This window comes from Podarcis filfolensis (assembly GCF_964270895.1).
Source record: "Podarcis filfolensis genome assembly, chromosome: 3".
Classification (NCBI taxonomy): domain Eukaryota; kingdom Metazoa; phylum Chordata; class Lepidosauria; order Squamata; family Lacertidae; genus Podarcis; species Podarcis filfolensis.
Window position 1 is genome coordinate 93,153,058 of NC_139606.1, and position 26,020 is coordinate 93,179,077.

The 26,020-nt window shown below is 42.8% G+C and overlaps 2 protein-coding genes across 3 annotated transcripts; one reads left to right on the forward strand and one right to left on the reverse strand.

The window, feature by feature from the left end:
* Positions 1-2,037: 2,037 nt before the first annotated feature.
* Positions 2,038-13,036, reverse strand: LOC310758670 (mitochondrial amidoxime reducing component 2-like). The gene is made up of 8 exons (XM_083605505.1): positions 12,529-13,036; positions 10,834-12,492; positions 8,380-8,553; positions 7,747-7,909; positions 4,772-4,912; positions 4,004-4,065; positions 3,852-3,923; positions 2,038-2,302 (listed from the first exon to the last, which is right to left on the reverse strand). Exons 2-8 carry the CDS (start codon positions 11,094-11,096, stop codon positions 2,179-2,181), a joined length of 999 nt encoding a protein of 332 aa, XP_083461631.1. The 5' UTR covers positions 11,097-12,492; positions 12,529-13,036; the 3' UTR covers positions 2,038-2,178.
* A 601-nt stretch (positions 13,037-13,637) lies between these two features.
* Positions 13,638-16,931, forward strand: PFN3 (profilin 3). 2 transcript variants are annotated; one of them, XR_014545865.1, is made up of 3 exons: positions 13,638-13,652; positions 13,819-14,648; positions 16,346-16,931. XR_014545865.1 is itself a non-coding variant. In XM_083605664.1 (2 exons), exon 2 carries the CDS (start codon positions 16,425-16,427, stop codon positions 16,836-16,838), a length of 414 nt encoding a protein of 137 aa, XP_083461790.1. In that variant the 5' UTR covers positions 14,397-14,648; positions 16,346-16,424; the 3' UTR covers positions 16,839-16,931. The 2 variants fall into 2 exon arrangements, 1 of the variants encoding a protein (XP_083461790.1); XM_083605664.1 differs by lacking the exon at positions 13,638-13,652 and having other exon boundaries at positions 14,397-14,648.
* Positions 16,932-26,020: the final 9,089 nt, after the last annotated feature.

The window sequence follows — 26,020 nt, forward strand, 5'->3', positions numbered from 1 at the left end:
GTTCACGATTTAATTCAATGGGGCTTAATCTCAGAAGTGTATAGGATTGCAACCTAAATTCCAGTTTCTTCAAGCTTCACTGTACATTTTGCTGGAAAATAGCACCAGGATATGAGGCAGCAGGGCAGTTGGAAAAGGAGGCACCGAGATACTTTTACCATGTGAAAAAGCTATAGAGACTCCACATTAGATACACATGTATACATTTAGTTCAGTTTACTAGCAACTATAAAAACTTTGGACAATGTTTTCAAATAATTTATCTCTGCTACTTCCGTCCAATGATTTTATGCAAGGAGGACACTTTTTATACATTCAAATAATGTTTGCCATATCAGATCACTTGCAACAATTGCAATCGGTGCAATTCTTCTATGCACATGAAAGAACAAGGGGAGTCATGGTGCTTAGGAAACAACCTCCAACATTCACAGGGTAGGAGGAACCAAAAAGTATCAAAACGTGGCAAACTTTTCAACCCTGTATCAGACAATGTGTTTCTACAAGTTATGGGGTGGTTGAACAAGATGAAAAACAAAACAAAGTACAGCAATATTCTTTTTCAAACCAATGGAACAATAGTTATCTCTTCTTTCTTCATCCCTGAAGACGACTGAGCCTGCTGTCTCCACTTCCAACTCAGGCTGTAAGCAGATCTTGTGGCTTTAACAACTGGCCTAAGTTTTGTTTATTATCCCTTGTCCAGTCACCCTCTAACTCAACTTTTGCATGGTCTTGCCTAATGAATAGTTCTGGAGAACTTGAAATTCAGCCAGTTGTTGTTGTTTTTTTTGGACTTTGGAATAAGTGAGCATCATTCCAAACAAGCTTAGCACTACTACGCACAACAGAAGATAATGCTAGCTGTGTTGCAATGAAAAAGATACTGAACACAAACGCTTGTCCTTTTGTGTTTTCTCAGTCTTGATCCTCTAAACCTGAAGTCAGTTTGCATGTAATGCGAAGCCAAACCATTGGCTTAGCACAGTGGTTCTCAAAGGGTTTGGCACGACACACTGGTGTAGCAGGAGAGGATGGCAAGTGTGGCAGGAAGATTCAAGGACAATCAAAGAAACATTTAAACATTTCAGTATAGGTCCGTATAGTTAAAGCTATGGTTTTCCCAGTAAGTGATGTATGGAAGTGAGAGCTGGACCATAAAGAAGGCTGATCGCCGAAGAATTGATGCTTTTGAATTATGGTGCTGGAGGAGACTCTTGAGAGTCCCATGGACTGCAAGAAGATCAAACCTATCCATTCTGAAGGAAATCAGCCCTGAGTGCTCACTGGAAGGACAGATCCTGAAGCTGAGGCTCCAATACTTTGGCCACCTCATGAGAAGAGAAGACTCCCTAGAAAAGACCCTGATGTTGGGAAAGATGGAGGGCACAAGGAGAAGGGGACGACAGAGGACGAGATGGTTGGATAGTGTTCTCGAAGCTACCAGCATGAGTTTGACCAAACTGCAGGAGGCAGTGGAAGACAGGAGTGCCTGGCGTGCTCTGGTCCATGGTGTCACGAAAAGTTGGACACGACTAAACAACTAAACAACAACAACAACATACCATAGTATAAAAGTATCTTTTTAATTTGCAAAATAGGGATAGATAGATATCTTTTCAAAATGAGCGCAAGAGCATCAAGTGATACTCTCATAAATCAAGCACTAGTCATCTTGATCTTCATACTCACCTATAATAATAGCATATTATTGTCATTACTGAATGCTATGTCGACCAGAAGAGCAGCTGAAGGACTGCACATGTGAAACAGATTACTTATTTATAAGATGTAATGGAGGTGCTGTTAGTAAGGTGAAAAAAGAGGGCAGCTGAAGAATGTTTAACGGCAAGTGAAGGATGTCAACTCGACTCTACACAAGAAATGATGTGGCAATGTGAAGAAATGATGGTCGTATGTTCAGAACAAAAGTGGGAAACCTGATTTTAAGATATTTTATTGTGTTAATTTAATTTGGTATGATTTTTAATAATTTGGAAAATTTGGAAAATTAATAAAAATAAAATAAACCCATGGTTTGTCTTAAAACACCACATTTATTATTGTTGCATATAAGGTAGAAAAGATTCATTTAAAAAGGCCCCCAAACAATTATTTTTGGCACGGTTTTCATAAAAAACGTACAAAATAGTTCTTTTTATGATGTATTTTACACCATCAGATTGCCTTGTACACAATATCTCCAACTTGAATTGTTCCTGTTTTATCAATTCCGAAATACCATCCAAAGAGAGGGTGTGTTCTGTATATATGCTGTTCCGAAGGATCACACAGGCGGTAACTGTAGAGAACAATAAGCCATCCACAAAATAGTTAAATATGCTTGTTTTCAAGTTAAGTGACTAAGAAAACATTTTTGTAAGAAGCTGATAGAAATACAGGATTTCCAAACATATAAAAAGTTTCACTTTGTTACTTTCATGATTGGCAAATTAGTAACAACTCTTTTGGGGAATAGATGCAAAGGACATCTCACAGTGACAAAACCACTGCCAAATTAACGTACTTACTAGAGAGCAAGCACTGATGAAATCAATAGGTCTTAACTTTTGAGTAAACCTGCTCAGAATTCCATTGCACACTAGTTGCATGGAAACTGGCTGCATTCAGGTCAACAGGCCTTCGTTTCGAGTGTTTTACTTACACATCAGAGGGCTAAATTTGTTGATTAATCAGAGCTCTTGTGAAAAACATAGCAAATGAAGCACACTTAATTAAGAGGCTCTTTAATATTTAGAATCACAGAACTAGAGGTGGAAGGGACCCTGAGGATCATCTAGTCCAACCCCCTGAAATGCTTGTATATGCAGCTGTCCCATACAGGGATCAAACCTGTAAACTTGGAGTTATCAACACCATGCTCTAACCAACTGAGCTACTGCTTAAAATTTTTGCAGAGGATTACGCAGTGTTAGTCTTTTGCAGCAAAAACACCCAAGAGGCCTGTGGCACATTAAATACTAACACATTTCTTATGGGATATTTTTTTGAAGTTTACTGTCCATGTCCAATCTGCATCTGATGAAGTAGCCTATAGTCCATGAAAGTCTGTGCCTAATACTGTAAATGTTAGTCTTTAAGGTGCCACAAGACATTTTCTAGTTTTAAAAAATAAGGCTGGAGCCAAAGTGTTAGGGCATTTCAGCTCAAATCATAGAAATGTAGAACTGGGAGGTACCAGGAAGGTCATCTAGACCAACCCCGAGCAAGGCAGGAAACCCAGACCATGTTCCCTTTGAAACCATGCCAGACCCTGCTTAGCTTTCCAAATGTGCTAGTAGTTTTATTGCTGCGCCACCACACAGCAATTCTTTGCACATTTATCTGGGAATGGGTACCACTGGACTAAATGAGGGTTACTTCTGAGTAGAGGCTTGTACTAGTCATCTTGATCCTAAACAAGCATGCCATCATACTCACCTACAATAACAACATATTATTGTCATTACTGAATGCTTTGCTGACCAGAAAAACAGCTGGCATGCTTCATTCTAAATATTAATTTGTTGTTTACTATTATATAATAATACTCGTTGGTTCAGCTATTACCATTAGATCATTAGGAACATTAAAGAGAAAAGGCAGAGCACATTGCACTCTTAAAAGTTGTTTTGTTGACAGATTTCATATTAGTAAGCATTCAGAATGGTCAGTTCAACAAATAATGTATTATTTTTAGTCTAGTTTTGCAAGTTTACTGCCTCACTAAAATGCAGAGAGAATTCCCACAGAACCAGGATTTCAAGACATGATCACATTTTGAGAGCTGCACACAATCATTAGTCTACCGGCTCAGATGACGGAGGAGGAACTCAGAAAATTTTTGTTACCTTTTCAAGGTTTCAAGAGGCTCTTTTCTGTCCATGATGCCAGTGTCTGGATCAACAGTAGTAAGTATACACCTGTAATGAAGAAACAGAATGAGGTAACAGCAACCTCAAGTACTTCCTTGCTTCTTCAGATGCAATGCAAAATTGCTTACCTGGGGCAGCCCATTGCACCTTTCATTTCTGCACCACCAATAGTTATCTCATCCCAGGTATCCTGTGGAAATATAGTGTTCACAATATTAGGTCATTTGTAAGCTTTGCATGTAGAATATGTTTTATTTCGCATTTTTTATTTGTTTATTAAATTTATACCTTGCCCTTCCTCCCGAAGGAGCCCAAGGCTGCACTAAAGAGTTCTACTTGCATATAAAAACTTGCACCCTTATAAATACAAAAGTACTTTGCTCTAAGTGACAGTTTAAAAATAATACCGTATTTTTTGCTCTATAAGACTCACTTTTTCCCTCCTAAAAAGTAAAGGGAAATGTGTGTGCGTCTTATGGAGTGAATGCAGGCTGCACAGCTATCAACAGAAGCCAGAACAGCAAGAGGGATTGCTGCTTTCACCGTGCAGCGATCCCTCTTGCTGTTCTGGCTTCTGAGATTCAGAATATTTTTTTTCTTGTTTTCCTCCTCCAAAAACTAGGTGCGTCTTGTGGTCTGGTGCGTCTTATAGAGCAAAAAATACGGTAATTTGATTTTTTTGTAACACACACACCCCACCCCCAATCTGACTAGGTTGCCCCGGCCTCTCTGGGCGGTTTCCAACAGAATATACAAAAACACAAGAGAACATCACACAATAAAAGCTTCCCAATACAGGGCTTCAAATATTCACGGAAGGTCATATAATTCTTTATCTCTCTGACATATACAAATGGAAAGATATTGTTTGGTGAGGGGGATATTCCATGTATTACCTCCTTATGAGAACCGCAACCTGTAACCAGAATGTTTGGTCTGAAGTTGCGTATTGTAACTTTCTTATCCAATCGGGTATTTAATTCTTCTAAAGACGCTTCAGAAAGCACCATAACCGGGCTACAGTCAGGATAGGCAATCTAGAGAGAGAGAGATTGTTGCAAGACAGACAGCATTTAATCTGGCAGTGGCTGATTGCCATTTTATTTATTGATTAAAACGTACATGGTTGTCCATTAACAGATATTCTCTGGGCTGCTTACAGAACAAAAAGGGAAAAACAACATCCCATATGCAGTGATTAAAAAACAACAACTTTCCTCCTAGCAGAGGCGGAATAAAACTATTAACAGCTCAGATTTAAAAGAAAACAAACAAAAGGATCAGAAAGTTCAACGATTATTTAAATGTTTGCTTAAAAGGCAGCCTGAATTGGTAATGACCATTAAAGGCCCCTTACAGCAGAAGGTGTGGATAAAATATTTGACCACAGGTATAGGGGAAATGGGACGCAGGTGGCGCTGTGGGTAAAACCTCAGTGCCTAGGGCTTGCCGATCGCATGGTCGGCGGTTCGAATCCCCGCAGCGGGGTGAGCTCCCGTCTTTCGGTCCCAGCTCCTGCCCACCTAGCAGTTCGAAAGCACCCTTAAGTGCAAGTAGATAAATAGGTACTGCTTTATAGTGGGAAGGTAAACGGTGTTTCCGTGTGCTGCGCTGGTGCTGGCTCGCCAGAGCAGCTTCGTCACGCTGGCCACGTGACCCGGAAGTGTCTCCAGACAGCGCTGGCCCCCGACCTCTTAAGTGAGATGGGCGCACAACCCTAGAGTCAGACACGACTGGCCCGTACGGGCAAGGGTACCTTTACCTTTATAGGGGAAATGGTTCTCAAAGATTTTTCAGTTTTAGTATTGGGTCTGTTGGATTTGTATGTAATGCCCTGGGCTAGTAGCTACTTGGAAAATGATTAAAAAGCGTTTCCTCCTTGTGAAGGAATCATGTTGTGTGATGGTGGTTTTTTTAGACCATTTATAGCAGATAGTAAATGTAATGGCTCTCAATAATATTATACAAGTGTGGCAGAGAGTGTTCTCTAAGTTCAAATAGCAGCAATTAATTGATGGCAACTGCAGAAGTATTGAGCAACAGTAGCAGTTCCAAAGTCTTTAGCCCAGTAAACAAACATGCTAAACTAGGTCACTCTGTAGGGCAAGGGTAGGAAACTGGAGCCAAGGGGCTGGATCCAGAATTCCCAAACATCCCACAGGCAGCTTTTGACAGAGCTGCCCATCAGGTAATTCAGCTTCAAAGAAATAATCAGGAGTATGCTCTAAGTGCACTCCTGATTTCCCCTTTTTATTTTGGCTCTGTGGGTTTACCTATCATGACATCAGGGGTGTGTCGTTTGGGACCAAACCATACTGTAGGCCAGGCCTAGGCAAACTCGGCCCTCCAGATGTTTTGGGACTACAACTCCCATGATCCCTAGCTAACAGGACCAGTGGTCAGGGTTGATGAGAATTGTAGTCCCAAAACATATGGAGGGCCGAGTTTGCCTATGCCTGCTATAGGCCAAATGGGGAGGGATCTACCATGCCTCATTAGACCCATGGAATAGGTTCTCCTTCACTGCTCTAGGGCACTGGATAATTTCCCAGTAGAAACTGAAACTTTCTGATGCAAATTACCTTATGTCAATTTTTCCAATTTGCATAGGGAAATTTTGCACTTCAATTTTTTTCAAGAAAATCCCCAGCGCTGTATACAAGTGCCAACATTTTATTTATTTAAAAACCATATACCACCCTTTAACAAGGCTTCTAGGGAGATTTACAGAAACAATAAAATACACAATAAATTACAATACATAAAAGGCTTGGGAGAATAAACACCACATGCACCTGACACCACAAGCAGCTGCCAGCACTGAGAAAACACTCAGCTTAAAGGCATAATAGGGACTTAAGGTGTGTACATTTTTGTTTAGGAAGACTTTCCCTGGGGTGTAACTCACGTCATTTAATCAAGTTCATCTCTGATGAAATTGTCATGTTGCTTCTAGAGCTGGTATGAATTGTTTTATTGTTTTTAAGTAAGTTGAATTTATTTTATTGTTTTCAGAATATGTTTCCATATTCTATTTTGTTCTTAGCATGTACACTGCTTCAATAGCTTTACGTTGTAAAGCAGTCTATAAATTTATTGAATAAATAAACAACTACTTTCCCAGGAACAGGACTACTTTAGTTGCTTATTTTTATATTTACATTTTTCATTATGAATTATTTGTATTGAATCAGATTGCTGCAGGACATGTGATCTTTGTTATACTCCTCCCCCCCCCCATTTCTATGCCTTATGTAGAAAGGCAGCATACAAATTAAAAATGAAATGAGAATGAGAACTAGGAGAGCAGCATTTAGCTAATGAGATTATCAGGCTCATGGACTGCAGTTTAATGTATGCTTATCTCTGAAGAAAGCTTGGCAACTAGAAACACCTGTCTGTTTAGTATTCCCTCAACGCAACAGCCACCAAATATGTAGGAATTTCCCACTTGCTTTTCAAAGGCAGAGGTCACTAGTTTGGTCAAGCCCGTCTTTGGAAAACAAGTTTAGACATGATAAAACGGTGGGAAAGGATAAGCAAAGGATGTAAAGGATCTGTTAATGTAAAGGAAACATCTAACTAAAGCAACAAAAACTTCTTATAGCAAATGCCATTGTTCAAACAACATTCTATTGGAGCCAAAATTCAGTTACTTTAAGCTTGTACTAGCGGTCTTCCAGCACCAACCTGCACATATAACTTATTTGCCTGCAATCCATTTATATTGGTCATTACTACTCAGCTTAAACCTACAGTAGGTTGGTTGGTTAAACATGAGACAAAGAATATAACCTTTGAAAATCAAATTCACACTACAAAACTATGAGTGTGGCACGCTCCAAAGATCACTACAAAGTTGTTTCCTAACCTTATCAGTGGGTCGGAAAGGTTCCATAAGATCTTTTGAATTCCGAGGAACCATATGTGGCTCAAAGTGAACTAAACGGTATGGTTCTGATTTCAGGAAGGTTGTGATCCACTGAGCTGCTTCTTCTCCACAATCCCTGCCTTGGACATCAAAGCCGAACAGCCTGCAAGATTTGTGGGAGGCATCAGTACTATCTTTCCTAACAACTGTAATTAAAATAATTAATACTACAATGCTGGAGAAGGGGAGAAGCTAATCATTTTCTCAAATGGAAATCCCCACCCATACCTGTCATTTGCCCTATTAGAGAAAACATAGACAAAGCCAAGGACTTCACATGTTCAAAAACTACTCTTCCTAAAGCAGTTTAGGGTCAAATATAGAAGACCTCTACATACAGAAGCATAGTTTGTGGTAACTCTTCAGAATGGACAATAAGGCTCAATACTTGAAAATCAGTTGCATCGCGCACACAAAAATTAATGTCATTCACAGGTGTCCCCTTGTGGTTATTGTCAAGATTTTTTAGAATGGAAGATTGCCTTTTAAGCCAACTCTATTGCTGTAGCTTGGTGGGGTGGGGAATATTATGTACAACAACTAAGAGGTGACATACAGGGAAGTCTAAAGCACCTGCAATTCTGCACTGGGTTTTTGACCGATAGTTGGACGGGAATACGAAGATCCTTCATTTCTGGAGCTCTCAGAGTTAAACAGCCATTTTCACTGGAGACAGAAATCAATACTAGCTGAGGCTCTTGCCGAGCGGTCACTGTATGTCCATCTTCTTTTATTACAAGCCAACACCTGAGTTAGAAACAGACCAAAATTGAAAGCTGATAAGGCTTTATACATCTGATGGAAATGGACAGTAGCCCACAAAAGCTTAAGTCATACATTTCAGTCTTCATGGTGCCACAATACTTTTTTGCTCTACTGAAAGGTGAAGCAGGCGAAAGAAGAGGAAGAATACGCTTGTCAGTTTTTGAAATGGCCCTTGTAGCTGCCCCTTTAACAACAGCACTTTCATCTGTTGCAAATAGCAGGTGATAATGTTTAATGCCATGTCTTGAAGAGCTTCCTCTGATGTTTTCTGTTTGCCAAAGCTCTGTTAAAAGGGAAAGAAGCAAGCCAAGCAAAAACCCTAAGGAGAAAGAAGCATGGTAAGTACAGTGGTACCTCGGGTTAAGTACTTAATTCATTCCGGAGGTCCGTTCTTAACCTGAAACTGTTCTTAACCTGAAGCACCACTTTAGCTAATGAGGCCTCCTGCTGCTGCCGTGCCGCCGGAGCACGATTTCTGTTCTCATCCTGAAGCAAAGTTCTTAACTTGAAGCACTATTTCTGGGTTAGCGGAGTCTGTAACCTGAAGCGTATGTAACCCGAGGTACCACTGTACAGTGGAGAAAGCTCCTCACTTCTCTTTCGGGAAGGACAGGATACAGCCTGACAGAAAGCAAAACACCAACGACAGGGAATGCCAGCACCAAGAACTGTACTGAGTTGTACAACTGGAGAAGAGGAAAGCCAGGGTGAAAGGTGTCAAGATTCAAAAGGTCTTACATTCTGAAGAAAAGGGTTAAGTCCCTACTCACAGTCTGAGTTGCACATCATAACCAGGTAAAAATGCCATTATATTCCACCCTCTGCCACTGCCCTTGTTTTCTTCCATGTAAAAAGGCTCATGGGGGCAGGAGTCTGTGTGTTGGGGGTGGGAGAGTGAAAGGAGATTAAGCTTAACTTGGCACTTTCAGGGTGTTTTGACTATGGTATGTGCTTCTCTTTTTCACAGCAAAGTGCTGTTTAAAAGAACCTATTTCCAGAACAGGCACGGGCAGCTGTAACCTTTATCTCACTTGGAGCAGTTTCGTTTTACTGTGAATCAAGCAATTTATATAAAGGGCTGTCATGTGGAAGACAGAACTAGCTTGTTTTCTCCTGCTCTGGAGGGCAAGACTTGAACCAATGGCTTCGCCTTCGAAGTTACAAGAAAGGAGATTCCAACTAAACATAAGGAAGAACTTTCTGAATAGTAAGAGCTGTCTTACAGTGGAACGGACTCCCTCAGGAGATTGTGATCTCTCCTTCCTTGGAAGTTTTTAAAAGCAGAGGTTAGATGGCCATCTGTCATGGAAGCTTTGGTTGAGATTCCTACATTGGACTACATGACTGTCGGGGTCCCTTCCAACTTTACAATAGGGGTGGACTTCTGTGTGGAAGGACTGTAAACTCATTGCAGTTCTACTACTCAAAAACAAATCCCTGATCCAGGAATTGTTAACTGTATGTTCTTCACAACTGGCTCCGACTGTGGCACTCAGGGTTGCAGTAAATACAGTGGTACCTCGGGTTACATACGCTTCAGGTTACAGACTCTGCTCACCCAGAAATATTACCTCGGGTTAAGAACTTTGCTTCAGGATGAGAACAGAAATCGTGCGGCGGCAGCGGGAGGCCCCATTAGCTAAAGTGGTGCTAGAGGTTAAGAACAGTTTCAGGTTAGGAACAGACCTCCAGAACGAATTAAGTTCTTAACCCGAGGTACCACTGTAAATGGAACAGATCCCGCAAGCCTGCTGTACTAGAAGATTTTTGTGGAAGTGTGCAAGGGCTGGAAGTGTGCATAGGCGTAGCCAAGTGGGGGCAGCTGCCCCCCCTAAATCAAGAAAATCAATAGAAATACTTAACTGAGGTTCAGCCCCCACTAACATGAAATCTCCCCCCCAACATAAATCCTGGCTATGCCCATGAAAGTGTGCAAAGGATTTGCGCAAACAGCTACAATCTTACGCAAGCTCGCCTAGGGGGTTAGCTGCATCGAAATGCACACTTCGATCCTTTGCACACTTACCTGGGAGCAAGCCCCAAAATGCACTTAGTCCGAGTAAACAGGCGCACGATCCTGGGATCAAAGGCGATATCTAAATTCGATAACAATTTGACGCGCGTGTTCTTAAAACACCTATCCACACGCTTCTCCAAAAGTTTGGGAGGAAAGCAAGTGAGAAGAGAAGCTGGGAGGTGAGGGGTGGGGTGGGGAACCCACAGAAGCAAGAAAAAGCGACGCCTCCCGACTTGCACACCCACCTGTCGCCCAGGTCCCCGTTGCGGAGGCCCAGCTCGGTCACCTCCGCCCTCTCCACGGCCACCCCGCGGCAGGACTTGACCGGGTAGATGAAAAGGCCCGAGACCCTTCCCACCGGCTTGAGCTCCCGCCGCCCTGGACGGAGGCGCCTCCGCCGGCGCCAGGCTGCGGCAGCCCCCAGCACGACGAGGACGGCCAGACCGGCGGAGGCCAAAAGCCAGCCGGGACGAGGCTTGGGCAGCGACTGAAGAGCGGAGCCGGCCATGGCGGTGGCGGCTGCAGCAGCGCAAGAGGAAAAAAGCGCCGCGGAGGGGCAGCGCGAGTTTATATGAGAAGCAGGCCGCTCCCTCGACTGCGGGAGGGCCTTCGCTGCTGCTGCGGCGAAGGAGGAGACGCCGCCCCTCGAGCCCCACTGGAGGCCGCGGCGTTTGGGCGGGAATCTCGGCCAGAAATCAGGCCGTGAGATCCCTTGTTAGCCGTCCATGCAGAAGAGAAATGGTTGGTCTTAGGACTCTTGTCGCTGCAGACCCAGCAGGAGATGGTGGTGTGACTTTTCAGTATTGTTATATTAAATGAACTGGGAGGCCCCCGGTGGCCAACCAATATCTGAAGGCGAAGGAAAAGCCTGTCTCGTGCAGGTGTGGCGAATCTCTTACCCTCCAGCTATGGCTGAACTACAGTCCAGAGCCTGCCCGCCCATGAAGCAAGGTGAGGCAACTGCCTCAGGTGGCAGGATCCACACGGGCAGCATATTTGGTCTCTAAATAAGGTACAGTGGTACCTCGGGTTACATACGCTTCAGGTTACAGACTCCTCTAACCCAGAAATAGTACCTCAGGTTAAGAACTTTGCTTCAGGATGAGAACAGAAATCATGCTCCAGCGGCGCAGCAGCAGCAGGAGGTCCCCTTAGCTAAAGTGGTGCTTCAGGTTAAGAACAGTTTCAGGTTAAGAACGGACCTCCGGAACGAATCAAGTACTTAACCCAAGGTACCACTGTATCCCCAGCCGCTGCTGCTGCTGCCATGGCGTTGCGCAACTTGGAGGCTGGATCTGCCACCTCCTCGGCACCCCCTCAAAGCCTCTCCACAACAGCCTCTCAGCGAACAGGAAGCACTGCTGGCTTCCTTCCACTCCAGGGAGAAAGTGGCGGGGTCTCTCCTCGGGGGTCTCCTGGGTTCTGCTCCCCAGAGTGATTCAGAGTAGGCCCCTTCCCCATCCCGCATTTTTATTGCCCTCCCTGTTTCTGATGAAGATTTTCACTTTCCCCTTCTTCCCTGGCAGGGGGTGCATTATTTTGTGGTTCACCTCAGGTGCCAAAAGGTCTTGACGTGAACCTGCTCATTTATTTATCCCCACCTTTCCTCCAAAGCTCTCAAGGTGGCAGACCTAGTTTCTCCCCTCCCCTCTCCATTTGAAATATACTTGGAGTTGAGTATGGATTTCATGCTCTTTATTCAGCTCATAGTAGTGAGGAATGAAAGTTCCCCCAAGATATCTGCTTTATATACATTATTTATACAATGGGCCGCACGTGATTGGCTAATTCCTGGATTCTCCTGTAGGCCAATCAGGTTGAGGATTCACTTCCACCTGGAGCTGGATTAGGTGGCTCCTGTGGACCAATCATATTGCTGCATTGTTCTAGGACCAATCACACTGCTGCATTCTGAATCTTATTGTTCTAGGACCAATCACACTGCTGCATTTTGGATCCTATTCAACTCAGTACATAATACTATTGTATCCTACCTGTGAGGTAGGTTAGGCTGAGAGAGAGAGATTGGCCCAAGGTCACCCAGTGAGCTTCATGGCCAAGTAGAACAAGAACCCTGGTCTCCCACTCTACCATTGATCATGCTTACTGGAGTGGATAGGAGTTGTAGTCCAGCAACATCTGGAGGGCCAAAGGTTCCCCACACCTGATTCACTTCAGCATTTGAAGTGGATGAAGTGTGCACATAACTACCTAAAGTGTCCCACATATGCATAAGGCAAATGAGATTAGAATGTATGATTTCAGAACTACGTTAAAGGAAAGTAATTACAGTGACAGCTTACAAACCATTTTGCTGGTGTGTGATAATGTCTACTCACAAACTAAGCTCTATTGCCAAACTTTGAGCAGCATGTTGAATGCTATGCTTATAGAGCATAATCCTTAAAGGCAGTTTGGCTCCCTCACTCAAGAATGTTGAAAATCCAGCTTGGCAGCGCCTTTATTTGGACTACTCTAGAAGACAAAGTTAGATTAGATCCTAACTTCTAAATCAGGAAAATTGATTTCATAATGCTGCAAGCAGCATTGAGCAACTGGAGCAAGGTTTAAATAAAATATCAACTATTTGAATTATTTTCCTCAGCTAGCCAAGTTTTCAATATGCATAATGCAGTTTACATTGATGAAATGCCCTTAAAACATAATTTGTCTTAGCACTGAGATTTAGCCAGGTTTGGTTCAATTCATGTATATTAAATGCCACCTCCTCGTTCATTTTTCAAATAATATTAGAACAGCTTCAGTGGGTCAGGCCAAGAACTATCTAGATTCAATAAGTGTAGCATTCCGACTATGCCAGCTGGGTAAGAACATTGGAAACTGCCTTATATCAAGCCATACCATTGGTTCATCTTACTCAGCGTCACCTACTCTGACTGGCAGTTGCTCTCTAGGATTTCAGGCAGGAGTCTTTCCCAATCCTACTTGCAGTTGCTGTGGATTGAGCCAGTGTTCTTCTGCATGCAAAGAAAGTGCTTGGCTGAGCAACAGATCTTCCCCAGTGCATCTGAATGCTCAGCTCCCAATCAAAATATTGATGCAGGCACAGTGGCGTAGCGTGGGGGGTGCAGGGGGGGCCGGCCACACCGGGCGCAACATCTGGGGTTAGGGCAAATCCACGGGTTAGGGGGCGCAAATCCATGGGTTAGGGGGCGCAAATTACTTGCCTTGCCCCGGGTGCTGACAACCCACGCTACGCCACTGTGCAGGCACCCCAATTCTCTGAATGGCCCTTCCAGATAGGTGTGGTATCAACACTGATCATGTCTGCAAGTCCCACCCCCAGCATCCACATGATGTCATCATCATCAAAATGCCAGCCCTATCTTTTTATTTTATCTGGCTTTTGCTCCTTCAGCAGATGAACCAATATGGCAACAGAGCCTGTTAAATCTCTGCAGTCACTGCTGGTGTTGAAGTTTGTTAGTGCCTTCTTTTAGTGGGTGGGTAGTTTCTAACATGCCAAATGCACACACAGGAAAATCTGATCTGAATGACCCATTTGCAATATAAAGTCCCCATCCAGAAGCACACAAAGTGGAATTGTATGTGGTGTGAAATCCTTCCCCTTCCTCTGTCCCAAACCTACAGCAAATCAGTTTTATTAAGGAGACTTAAGGGCGGAAAGAAAACATATTTTTATTTCTTTCCAATCACATAATGGAGGGTAGAGGATAATTCTACTTTAGGAGTGGTATGAGGTCATAATGGGTGACCAGCTGCAGTTACAGATACTTCTGACATCACAGTGGATTCCTTAGCAACGGTTGGAGCATAAACACATAAACAATTGGTTTGTGAGCTCAAACTGCCTTTGGCTGGCTAAGCAAGGGTGGTATTTGATTAACTTCCCTGACATCTGAGCTTTGAGGTGTCCAGAGCCTTGATCCTGAACTCCCAACGAGTCCAGGATCTTGAGCTGGAACCTCAGGCTTAAAACCTCCAGGGGCTTGGTTTCAAGTCCTTACCTCCATTCCTTCCAGGCTTTCATCTCAATTTGCACCATTTCATCAGTACCCCACAGGCTGATGTTACAGAGGTATTGAGGGTGGATGGTTCTCATGTTTGGGGATAATGTATTCAGCTAGATCTGGAAAGGCTTGCTTCAGAAAGAGCAAGTTCACAGCTTGGGGTGGGGGTGGGGTCTTCCCTGGATCAAGCTCTGTCTTTAGAGACCCATGTCACCCTCTGCGGCATGGAGTGAGTCTTACCAGCCAAGACTGATTCACCAGCTGTAACCCCCGCTGGAGCGTTTTGCAAAGGTTGCCCATGCTTTAGTAAACTCCCAGATGAATTATTTCAATGTGTCATATGTGGGCTACCTTCAAAAGCAGCTTCTGTTCAGAATACAGATAATATAATTTTACTGGTACAGTTTGTCCAGATCCCATTTCTCAATTTTTTAACATTTATTTTTAAGCTTCACTAGCCTTTTTCCAAGCCTTAAACAGCCTGGGACTCAAATACTTGAAGGTATAGCTACAGTACTCCCATATTAACCTGCCTTCATTCTAAGGTCATCTGCTGATGATGTTCCCTAAAACCTCCTCCACCAGAGAGGCAGATCTCAACCAGAGAACAAACTTTTTTGGCTGTGCATCCCATTATCAAGTGTCCTTTCTAAGGAAGCTTCCCTGGTTCCAGTTTTTAGGTGTCAGGCAAAAACCATCTAACCACTTGAGCATTTTAAGTACCCTTTTGGAATTTTTAAATTGTTTTTGGTATGCTGTTTTTATTATTCATTTGTTTTAGTGCGGCAACCCCCAACCAGGTGCCCTCCAGATTTTTGTTGGACAACATCTTCCATTGCTCCTAACCATTGACCATCCCTAGCTGGGGCTGATGGTGGTTGGAGTGCAACAACATCTGGAGCACACCACCTTGTGGAAAGCTGCACAACCCCTAACTCCAGCCACTGCCCAGCAGGACTTAATGGAGCAGTGCATCTGCAGCTCTGCTGCACATGCCAGCCAGGGCATGGAAGGTGGAGAGCAGGCAAATTTCTGCTCTAGCCTGGAGCCTGGCAGAGCTGGATAGATTGACACTGCACCCCATTCAAAACCATACCCAGTGGCAAAGGAGTATGGTTTGTTTTCTTCTTCTTCTTTCTTTGGCGATCACTCGTAGCCGAGTAAGATTGTCTTCCATAAACACGGTTTTAACAATGAATCTGTAAGTGACTGTGGAGGCCAATTCTGGACCCACACATCCTTCCACAGTGGGGATATTGGTTCCTGGGCAGGAGTTGATCACGGTGTGGATTTGCCGTGTGCTTTCCTTTTAGCACGTTTCTCCCTTGCGTTCTGAGTTCGAGTGTCTTCAAAGTCCATGACACCTTTGGTAAAGGCTGTTCTCCAACTGGAGCGCTCGCAGGACAGTGTTTCCCAGTTGTCGGTGTTTATACTACCTTTTTTCAGATTTGCCTTGAGACAGTCTTTAAACCTCTTTTGTTGACCACCAGCATTACGCTTTCCATTTTTAAGTTCGGAATAGAGTAGTTGCTTTGGAAGACGATAATCAGGCATCTGCACAACATGACCAGTCCAACAAAGTTGATGTTGAAGAATCATTGCTTGAACACTGGTGATGCATTTTAACTTTCTGCCTGATCTTTTAATTTGCTGTAAACTAATGTTGGAGTCAGTTTTTTTCTCTAAAAAAAGTAGTATATACATATTTTAAAATTGATGAATGTATATATTTATATATGTACTTTTAAAAATATTTTAACATTAGCTGGAAAACAATCCAGTCCTGAGACAAAGAAAAGGCAGAGAACGCTTGTCAAAGAAGAAATTGTGGGAGCCAAAGCAGGATGGGAGACTGGAAAGCCTACATAAATACAGTCCTGAAGGACAAAAACATTGAAGATGTAGCGATCGTGGGACATTCTGACAACAAATCTGTCTGGGCTTCAAAGCCAGGAGGCCTGCTGGCCGCCATCTCTCCCCAGGAAGTAGGAATAATTATTGGGCAGGACAGAAAGGCATTCCTGCAGACTGGGATCACCATAGCAGGGAAGAAGTGCAGCGTAATCCGAGACAACTTGTTAGTAGAGAAAGATGCTGTGATGGACACGAGAACCAAAGGTGGCGACAGCAGATCCATCTGTATTGGGAAAGGTGCCAAAGCACTCATCTTTCTCATGGGCAAAAAGGGAGTCCATGGAGGGGCTCTGAATAAGAAGGTGCATGACTTGATAGCTAACATGAAAGCAAAAGGCAGCTAGAGCCAAGGATTTTTCTGGGTCACCTTTCTCCTGACTGACGAAACGTGGGGAAACTATTGCTGCTTTGAAATAAAAGGCATTTAGCAAACTCCATCCTGTTTCCTTGAGTTGTGAAGATGGGAAGGGCCATAGCTTAGTAGTAGAGCCTCTGCCTTGCATGTAGAAGGTTCCAGGTTCAATCCCTAGCATCTCCTGCTCTTCCTCTGACTCACCTATCTGTCTGGTGCTAAGGGGGCTGCAGGTTCTATCGTGGGGGGGGGGGAAAGATCGGTATTGACTTCAGGTTTTGATGGGCCCTTCAGCAAGACGCCTTCAATGCGTCTACCTGTATACTCTGCTTCTCTCACTGTGGAGATGGTGACTGCTGGAATTGTGACTTGCTTCTGCACTGTAGACAAGTATGAATCCAGCAAAAGGCAGACCCTCATAACGCACATTTCTTGCAGTGTTGATGCCAGTGCAAGCATGCATGTGAAGTGCCAGGCATATAAACAGAAATCCATTGTTCAACCAATCACTGCAAGTAGTTTTTAAAAAACATAGCACTTAACGGAGTAGCTAAAGGTATGGGGGCATTTTTAGCTCTAGCATTCACTGGAACCGGGTGGGATGTGGGGTGGAGATCCTGAACAAAGGAGGTGCCAAACTTTAGGTAACATACTGAATCACATTACAACTTGACAGCTAAAGGTTGTTGGCTCTCTGTGTGACAGCCCTTCAGAAATGTGAAGTACTATCATCTCTCACCAAGGTCACCGGCACCTTAGTGTATTTTTCGGCTTGCTAATTATACCCTGCTGCTCCTTCACCCTTCCCTCATAGGACTGGTTTTCCATACTGCTAGTCATTTTGGTCTCCATCCTCTGACCCTGTTCCAAGTTGTCTATACAGTGGCACCTTGGGTTACAAACACTTTGGGTTACAGACTCCACTAACCCAGAAGTTGTACCTCGAGTTAAGAACTTTACCTCAGGATGAGAACAGAAATTGTGTGGTGGCGGCAGTGGGAAGCCCCATTAACTAAAGTACCTCAGGTTAAGAACAGTTTCAGGTTAAGAATGGACCTCTGGAACGAATTAAGTTCATAACCAGGGGTACCACTGTATCCTATTTTATGTAAAAATTGTCTATATCCTCTGAAGTGTTTGAAGTATTCCAGAAGAGGTCAAACCAGTGCAAGATAAAAGCGGGACTATAACTTCTCATGATTTGGGCTAGGAATGCAGCCCCAAACTGTATTCACTTTTCCCCCGCAGCTGCATCACTGTACTCACTCACATTCAGCTTGCGATTGACTGCAATCCTGAGCTTCTTTTCACATGTGCTGTCTTGGTTCCAAGCCAGCTCTTCCCCATCCTATGCCAAATCAAAGCCCCAGTCAGCAAACAATAATCTCCAGGGCCTTCAGCTGTGGCTGCTGGGAGAGTATGCAGACTTCTACTTTCAATACTTATTAGCTACCCTGAATTTATGGAAACCCAGAAAATAAATATTAATTAAAAAATAAAAACCTCAGCTAAATTGGAATCTGTTTTCCAACCCATTCAAGCACTGAATTGGTATTATTTAAAAATTAATAATAATTAAAGATTTTCTTAGTTCACAAAAGTACTTTTTTTCAGGTTGTAGAGTCTTTTCTGTAAATCAGTTACATTTGATATGAGACATTCATTTTGTATTCAGTATGGGGTGGGGGAAGAAGAGGGAGAAATGGGGAAACATATTCTTTTTATATAGTGTACATGTGGGGTGGTTTTTTTTGTCAGCATCAACTGGGCAGGTTCTCTTTCTACTTGCTTATTACCTTTCCTTGGTAGTGAGAGGGATTGGGGAGGGGCAAGGTGTGGTTGGTTATCTGTAGTTGGCTGCAGTGGGGTTTGTTTGCATTTGTGAGGGGGTGGGTGGATTGATTCATATGCTGTCAGTGGGTTCTTGTTGTTGACTTGTTAAGCTGTGTATGTGATAAAGGGGAGCCATACTGAGGTGAAGGTGTCCTATTTGTCCCCAGGTCAGTTTCAGTCTGTTGGCTAGCTTTTCCAGTAAGGCTGTTTCCCATACGATTTGGTACCAGTGGTCCATGTTCACACCTGACAGGTCTTTCCAGTGTCTGGCTATGGTGTTAAGCACTGAATTGTAGTGCCTCAAAAGTTCTGGTCTAACTCTGTTGACACTTGCAATACTATATTCACCATGAACAGAGCAGCAACAGGAAGAGATAAACCAAAACAAGAATAACAACAAGTGCTTTAAAGAAGGTGTTTCGCTCTCACAGACTAGCATGTAGTGCACTATGGATGCATGCAGTGTAGCCACTGATTCTGTAGCACATGGTAGAGCCCTAAGCAATTATAGGATTCCTTTGAAATGCAAAAATCACCACCACAGCAATATCCAAGTGTTAATTGTGGATGCAGTCAAATCCCTAACTCTTAAGGGCATCAATTAAATCAAACATTTCTAGGTGGAAGTTTTGCTTTTTGTAATTAACGTTTGCTCAGATGTTTCCTCCAGCAGGATATTGATCACTTTTGAAGCATCTTAACTTTTTAGCTTGAGAAGTCTCCTGCTGGAGAAGACAGGACAGTATTTCTTTTATGTTTCTAAGAATTTAAGAACCCTCCTGGACCAGGCCAAAGGCCCAACTAGTCCAGCATCCTTGTCTAAGATTCATGGAAGATAAGGCTATCAATGACTACTATATCAATGATGGCTGTATGTGTCTCTGAATACCAGTTCCTGGGGTTATAAACAGGTGAGTCCTGTTGTGCTCCTGTTTGTGGGCTTCTCATGGGCATCTGGTTGGCAACTGTGAATATTTGGTTCTGGGTCTCAGCCAGAGTCCAGTTAGCATAAAGGTGATTCTGCCAAGCTCAAAACCACAGGAGAGCAGAACAGAAAGATTCCTAATTGCCATATTTATTGGTGTAGGCATAGCAAATTCCTACCTTCTGCTTGCAGTATACAAGCCTTTTGGTTCATCTGCTGTTGACCTTCAGTTTGTCTTGGCTAAATGCCTTTTGAAATCTCAAAAAATAATAAAAAAAAAACCTTAAAAAGGAGTAGTACACAGCTAGAGTGCATTCCTTTTATTTGCCTGAGATACAAATCTATTGAAGCAATGAGTCTCTAGTTAAATCTCAGATTTAGAAATGTAATTCTTAAGAGTTCAACTTAATAATGCTCATGGTGAAAACCTTAACAGTTAACACACCACAAGATAAGATGGGGTTGGTGACAATTCTATGTTAATAATAGCCGTCCTTTTGACAGGGAGCTATATTTTTAGAAGGTTTTTGTTCTGTTTTGTTTGGGGGCCTGTGGCAGGAAATTAAAGAAAATAACAATGAACATAAACATATATTTTTTTCCCAAACAGGAGGGGGGTTGATGAAAACATCTACTCTACCATTTATAGCCTCCAGGGGGAAAGCTTGGTGAGTCATGCACTTTAAGTGATTGCAATGTAGCTAAAGGAGAGGACGGAATTATCCTAGCAAATAACTAGCCAATGATAGGCTTAAAAATAGAGGCATTCATAATAAATGCCTGAAAGAAAAGAGCTATTCTGCAAAGCAGCAAGATAATGGGTCTCGTCTGCAGTTGTCTCTCTCAGTAAGAAATCGCTTTCCAGGTACACCTATTTTCAAGAATGCATAATTAGTAGTACAAAAATTGCAGAGAGACCAATAAGCAGCACCTTTTACTGGCTGCATTTGCACTGAAGGAGAACCTATTCACATCAAGATCAACCTCTTTGTGACTGTGCCATGCGTCAAGTTCTAACCCAAGGTGTGGGATGGTGTCACTTCATTGTGTACTACCCTGCAAAGATGGTAGATCAGGATCTCCTGGTGAATTTCAGCAAAGATTCCTGACTCCCACTTGTTCAGAAATGGCAATGACAAAATAACTCCCCCATCACCATAAAAAATACATTGTGGAAATTTTAAAAAGTTATGTGGAAAGATTGTGCACTCAGTTCAGTTCTGATCCTCCAAGCAAATTATGGGGCTCCAATTTCTTTCATGTTAAATGTATGTCTTTTGCACCTGAATCATCAGGGATGGGGAACCTGTTCCCTCCAAATGTTGTCAGACTCCATTTCCCCTTCAGCCCCGGCCAGCATGGCCTGTGGTCAGGGATGATAGGAGTTGTAATCCAACAATGTTTGAAAAGCCATAGATTCCCCATTCCAGCTGCAGAATATGAGTTTACATTGTTCAGTCTTTAGAAGTCTAAACAACTGACCCAGAACATCCCTGAGAAATAAAGTCTAGAACTTGTTTACAATTATGTGTCTCACCCTGGCTTCCGTTTTCTTTTTAAAACAAGAAACCTGGTTCATTTTTTAAAAAAATGTTTATATCCTGCCTTTCTTCTGTCATGGAACGCCAAGTTGGTGCAAATGTACAGTTGTACCTTGGTTTTCAAACAGCTTAATTTTCAAACATTTTGGCTCCCGAACACCACAAACCCGGAAGTAACTGTTCTGGTTTGCGAACTATTTTTGGAAGTCGAACGTCCAACAGGGCTTCCACGATTTCCGATTGGCTGCAGGAGCTTCTACAATGTAGTTCCCAGGCCATCACCCATCCAAATCTTTCTTCTCTCACCTTCTCTTTCGGCATACCTGGTTACCGGCCAAACTCTACCCACTTAACCGTCTTGGAATTATGACAGAGCAATCTGCTGAGTCACATTATAAATGACTATGTACATTCCTGGAACATGGTGATAGAAGTTACTGTTTTGAAGCCAATGTTTAATACAGCTTTCTTTCTTTTGTGATCTATGCTTAGTCTCTGTCTCTGTATTTCTGCCTACAACCTTAAAATAAGATGTAATTTCTTTACATAACTCCTGTAATTTGTAGTGCTCCTGATGTTTAGCCTGGGAATCCCAAAGAGGCACTGCTACACCCTCTAAGGTTTAAAGTACCTTGGTTTTACATTACAAGTAGTGTAATCCAATTCATGTTTATGCAGAAGTATCCTACATTGTGTCTAACAGAGTCTAATCCTAGTACAGTAGATGTGTTTAAGGTTATAGCCTAAGTGGCTCAGTAAGTAATAAGGGTTGCAATCCGGAATATTACTTAATAGGGTAAACTTGCATAGAATTGCACTGTTGGACATGGTCTGAGGCTGAGCACACATCATAAAGCATAAGACTTCTCCCAGAGAATCCTGGAAATTGTAGTTTACCCCTCGCAGAGGTACATTTCCCACCAGCCTTAACAAACTACAGTTCCCATGATTCTTTGGGGGGAAGCCACCTGCTTTAAATGTATGGTGCCCATGCAGAAACTAGTCACTTCAATTTCTTGGTTTTGCTAGCATTCTAGCCCAGTTCCTGTGGACACAAATGTACTTTCCCACTGATCAGTGGAGCAATGATACTAATGTTTGAGCTTACATAATGGTTTGTCTGCTACCTTCTATCAGGTATAAAATCAGCAGCAGCAGTTCTTATGCTGTTCTTCATTATCAAAACTACATCAGGGTAGTGTACAAAACATATCAAACCAACAAGACACACTTGCAATTCTATGCAAGTTTACCCTAGTAAGTAATATCTAGGATTGCAACCCTTATTACTTACTGAGAGCCAGTGTGGTGTAGTGGTTAAGAGCGGTGGACTTGTAATCTGGTGAACCGGGTTCGCTTCCCTGCTCCTCCACGTGCAACTGCTGGGTGACCTTGGGCTAGTCACACTTCTCTGAAGTCTCTCAGCCTCACTCACCTCACAGAGTGTTTGTTGTGGGGGAGGAAGGGAAAGGAGATTGGTAGCCGCTTTGAGACTCCTTAGGGTAGTGATAAAGCAGGATATCAAATCCAAACTCCTCTTCTTCTACTACTAAAGTACAAAACAAATACATTAAAATGCAGACATAAAAGAAGTACAATAAACCTCAGTAAAAATTATCAGAACAAGGCTGGCAATAAAATCAGCAGAATGCTTAAATGAACAAAGCAGCCTTTAACAGATGCTGAAACAACGTCACAGGTGGTAACTGCCTTACACACATGTGTGCGTGTGTGTGTGTGTGTGTGACAGAGAGAAAGAGACAGAGAGATTTCAGAGGTTGGGTGCCACTGCAAAAAAGGTTCATCGCCTGGTTGCCTTGAGATCTAAAATGGGTTAGATGCACCAAGGCAAAATTAAACTTAATGGAGAGGACCATTAAATATGGGCTGGCCTGAGACATTTGGCTGCCTGAGCCAGAATAGCAAACGGCAAACACATCAAGTAAAGATGCATAGTACCTAAGGAGATTTTGGCACAAAAGGCAGAACAGCCTATAAGCACTCCCCCCCCCCCCGGTGGCAAAAGGACTGTACAACGATAATAAAGTCACTAACAGTTTGCTACCCTTTCACAATATCCCAACCAGCTCCTGATGCAGCTGCCTCACTCTGTCTCATGGTAGCTCCAAAGTGTGTGCTTCCTTTTTAATGCCTTGTTGAAAAACAACTTTTCCTTATTCTCAGGAGAATTTGAATTCTTCACAGTAGAGGGCACTAAAGAACAGTCTTACAACAGAGGAATCCTAGTTTTCATAGGAATGCCTGTGCCTCTGTGACCAAGCATGCAAGCTGGACACGGTTGTTATGTGTAACATATGTTTCCAGTTAGGTGGAATTATGAGTCCAAATAGCTCAGAGATTGCTTTCTAAGTGTTGCTTTTTAAATGTGCATTTTAGGTTCCTCAATTCTCCCATGCAGAAACTGGACTAACACAGCATGACTAAGGGAAGCCTTTCCAAATAGTGGGCTTGCTGCATGTTTCTTATGGGACAAGACTCTTCATTTTGTGTAAGGGAAACAGAATAAACATTGGGCAAACAAACAGAGAATTTCTTCACCCTTTACAATAGTGCAGTTGAATGCCTTAACCCACCATCTGTCCCACCTTCCTTTCGCTGAATTAAGGATGGCTTGCATGGGATTCCCAGGCAGTCTCTCTCTTTCCCATCCAGACACTGACCAAATCAAGACCTTCTTAACTTTAGCAAAGTTGCTGCATCTTGTGCCTTTGGACCCGAGCCTATAGATTTTATATAGCATGAAATTTGATGATGACGATGACGCAGAGAAACTTACAAGGCACTGGTGTTCTGCAAAATGTGATCTAACAGGTAAAGATTATGAAGGAATTTATATATTAAAGTATAAGTTATAAAGAACAAAAAAAATTGCTGTGTTCTCTTTGGTGTAAACACTGGTGTTGAAGCTCTTAATTTAGTGCAGCTGGATGGTGATCCTTAAAACCTTTCTCATTCTCAAAGCAGACTTTGGACTTTGACTAGCAAAGGATTAGTACTGGCTGATATGACTACACATTAGATCATGCCTTTTTTTGCAGGCACATTTTAAAGCAGGCACATCAAGGAAAGTATTCACTGCAATTATAGTTTTTTTTCTCACCAGGAAAGAACTCCAGGAAACCAAACTATTCCCACTATATCTACAAACTTTAAATACCGTATTTTTTGCTCTATAAGACTCACTTTTTCCCTCCTAAAAAATAATGGGAAATGTGTGTGCACCTTATGGAGCAAATGCAGGCAGCGCAGCTATCCCAGAAACCAGAACAGCAAGAGGGATTGCTGCTTTCACTGCGCAGCGATCCCTCTTGCTATTCTGGCTTCTGAGATTCAGAATATTTTTTTTCTTGTTTTCCTCCTCCAAAAACTAGGTGCGTCTTGTGGTCTGGTGCATCTTATAGAGCGAAAAATATGGTAAATAAATAAAAGCGTTATAGTGTCAACAGTTCCCCCCCCCCCTTAACACGTTACTTTAATCGATTCCCTATAGGATTTTTGACAGCCTGCCATTTATTCCTATCAACATATTTCAGTGTGACAGCTGCCCACTGGCTATAATGTAATGCTGGAGCCCCACATACAAACAGTAATGGGGGAACTTAGATGGACTACGAAGGTGCCAAGAGTTCTGATAAAAATGCCCTGGGATACTGTCCACCTTGCAGAAATCAGCAGGGGATAGAGAACACAATAACTATAAAATAAGCAGTGCCATGTCATTGGCGTATCTACATCCATAGGCTTAATAGCTAACTTTGGAAAATGCAGTTCTGTGAAGGGGTCTAGGGATCTACAACACAAGATTCTCAATACCCTTACCAAGCAAAAGCTGCTTGTCTCTTTGGGACTAAGCCATGATATTAAATGGTACAGATGTTCTGGATCATGGGTATACCATCTATTCATACATAGACACTTACAGCATGTTTTCTAATATATCCTTAGCATCATGCGGGGGGAGGATACATTCTTTAATTCTGACCCGCCATAAGTCGCTGGACTCCAATTCCCATGGAGTTCACAGAAGGTGATCGAGTTGTAGTCCAATAATACCTGGAGGGCCACAGGTTCGCCATCCCTGCTTTATTTAAAAACGATGGAAGACTAGATTTTTCTGGAGCAAAAATCAGGCAACTATGCAACCTTATCTGTGTAAAGGATCTCCTTCTTCCTCACTTTTGTCCAGTACCCAGGATTTTAGGTGCTTTATATAAATCATGAACTGCGTATACTAATTAGTCCAGAACTGTACTAATGGAAGTCACAGCTGGAGGCAGTAATGCTTCTTGATACCAGGGGGTGAAGGTGGGTGGGGATGCTCTTCCCCCTAGGCCCTGCTTGTGGGTTTCCTATAGCTGGCCACTGTGGGAACAGGATGCTGGACTAGATGGTCCATTGGCCTGACCCAGCGGTCTCTATTTACGTTCTTGACTGTCATCCAGCAACAGCAGAGAGGGAAGCAAAGTCTCTCCATCAACTCTACTAAGAGACTCCTTGCTTCCTCAGAACTGTTTCCATTCACCTGATCATTGTATGAATCTTGCTTGTAACTTCTAGAATTGGTATCTGAGTTTGCTTGCTTTCCTCTTCCTCCCCCATCCCCTTTTTTAGCTGGAGAACTGGGTGAAAATGCTCTAAATTAATGAACAAATAATTGTGATTCACAGAAGACAACCCACTTTATAGGAAGTTGTTACAGAGATCTTACCTTATGGGCTATTCGCACACCAGTTCTGAATTAATAGTACGTAAGGTAAAGGTAAAGGACCCCTGGAAGGTTAAGTCCAGGCTTGTCCACAAGACAAGATTAATAGTAGAGAATGTTTGGAAAATCAAAAGCAGATTACACACAAA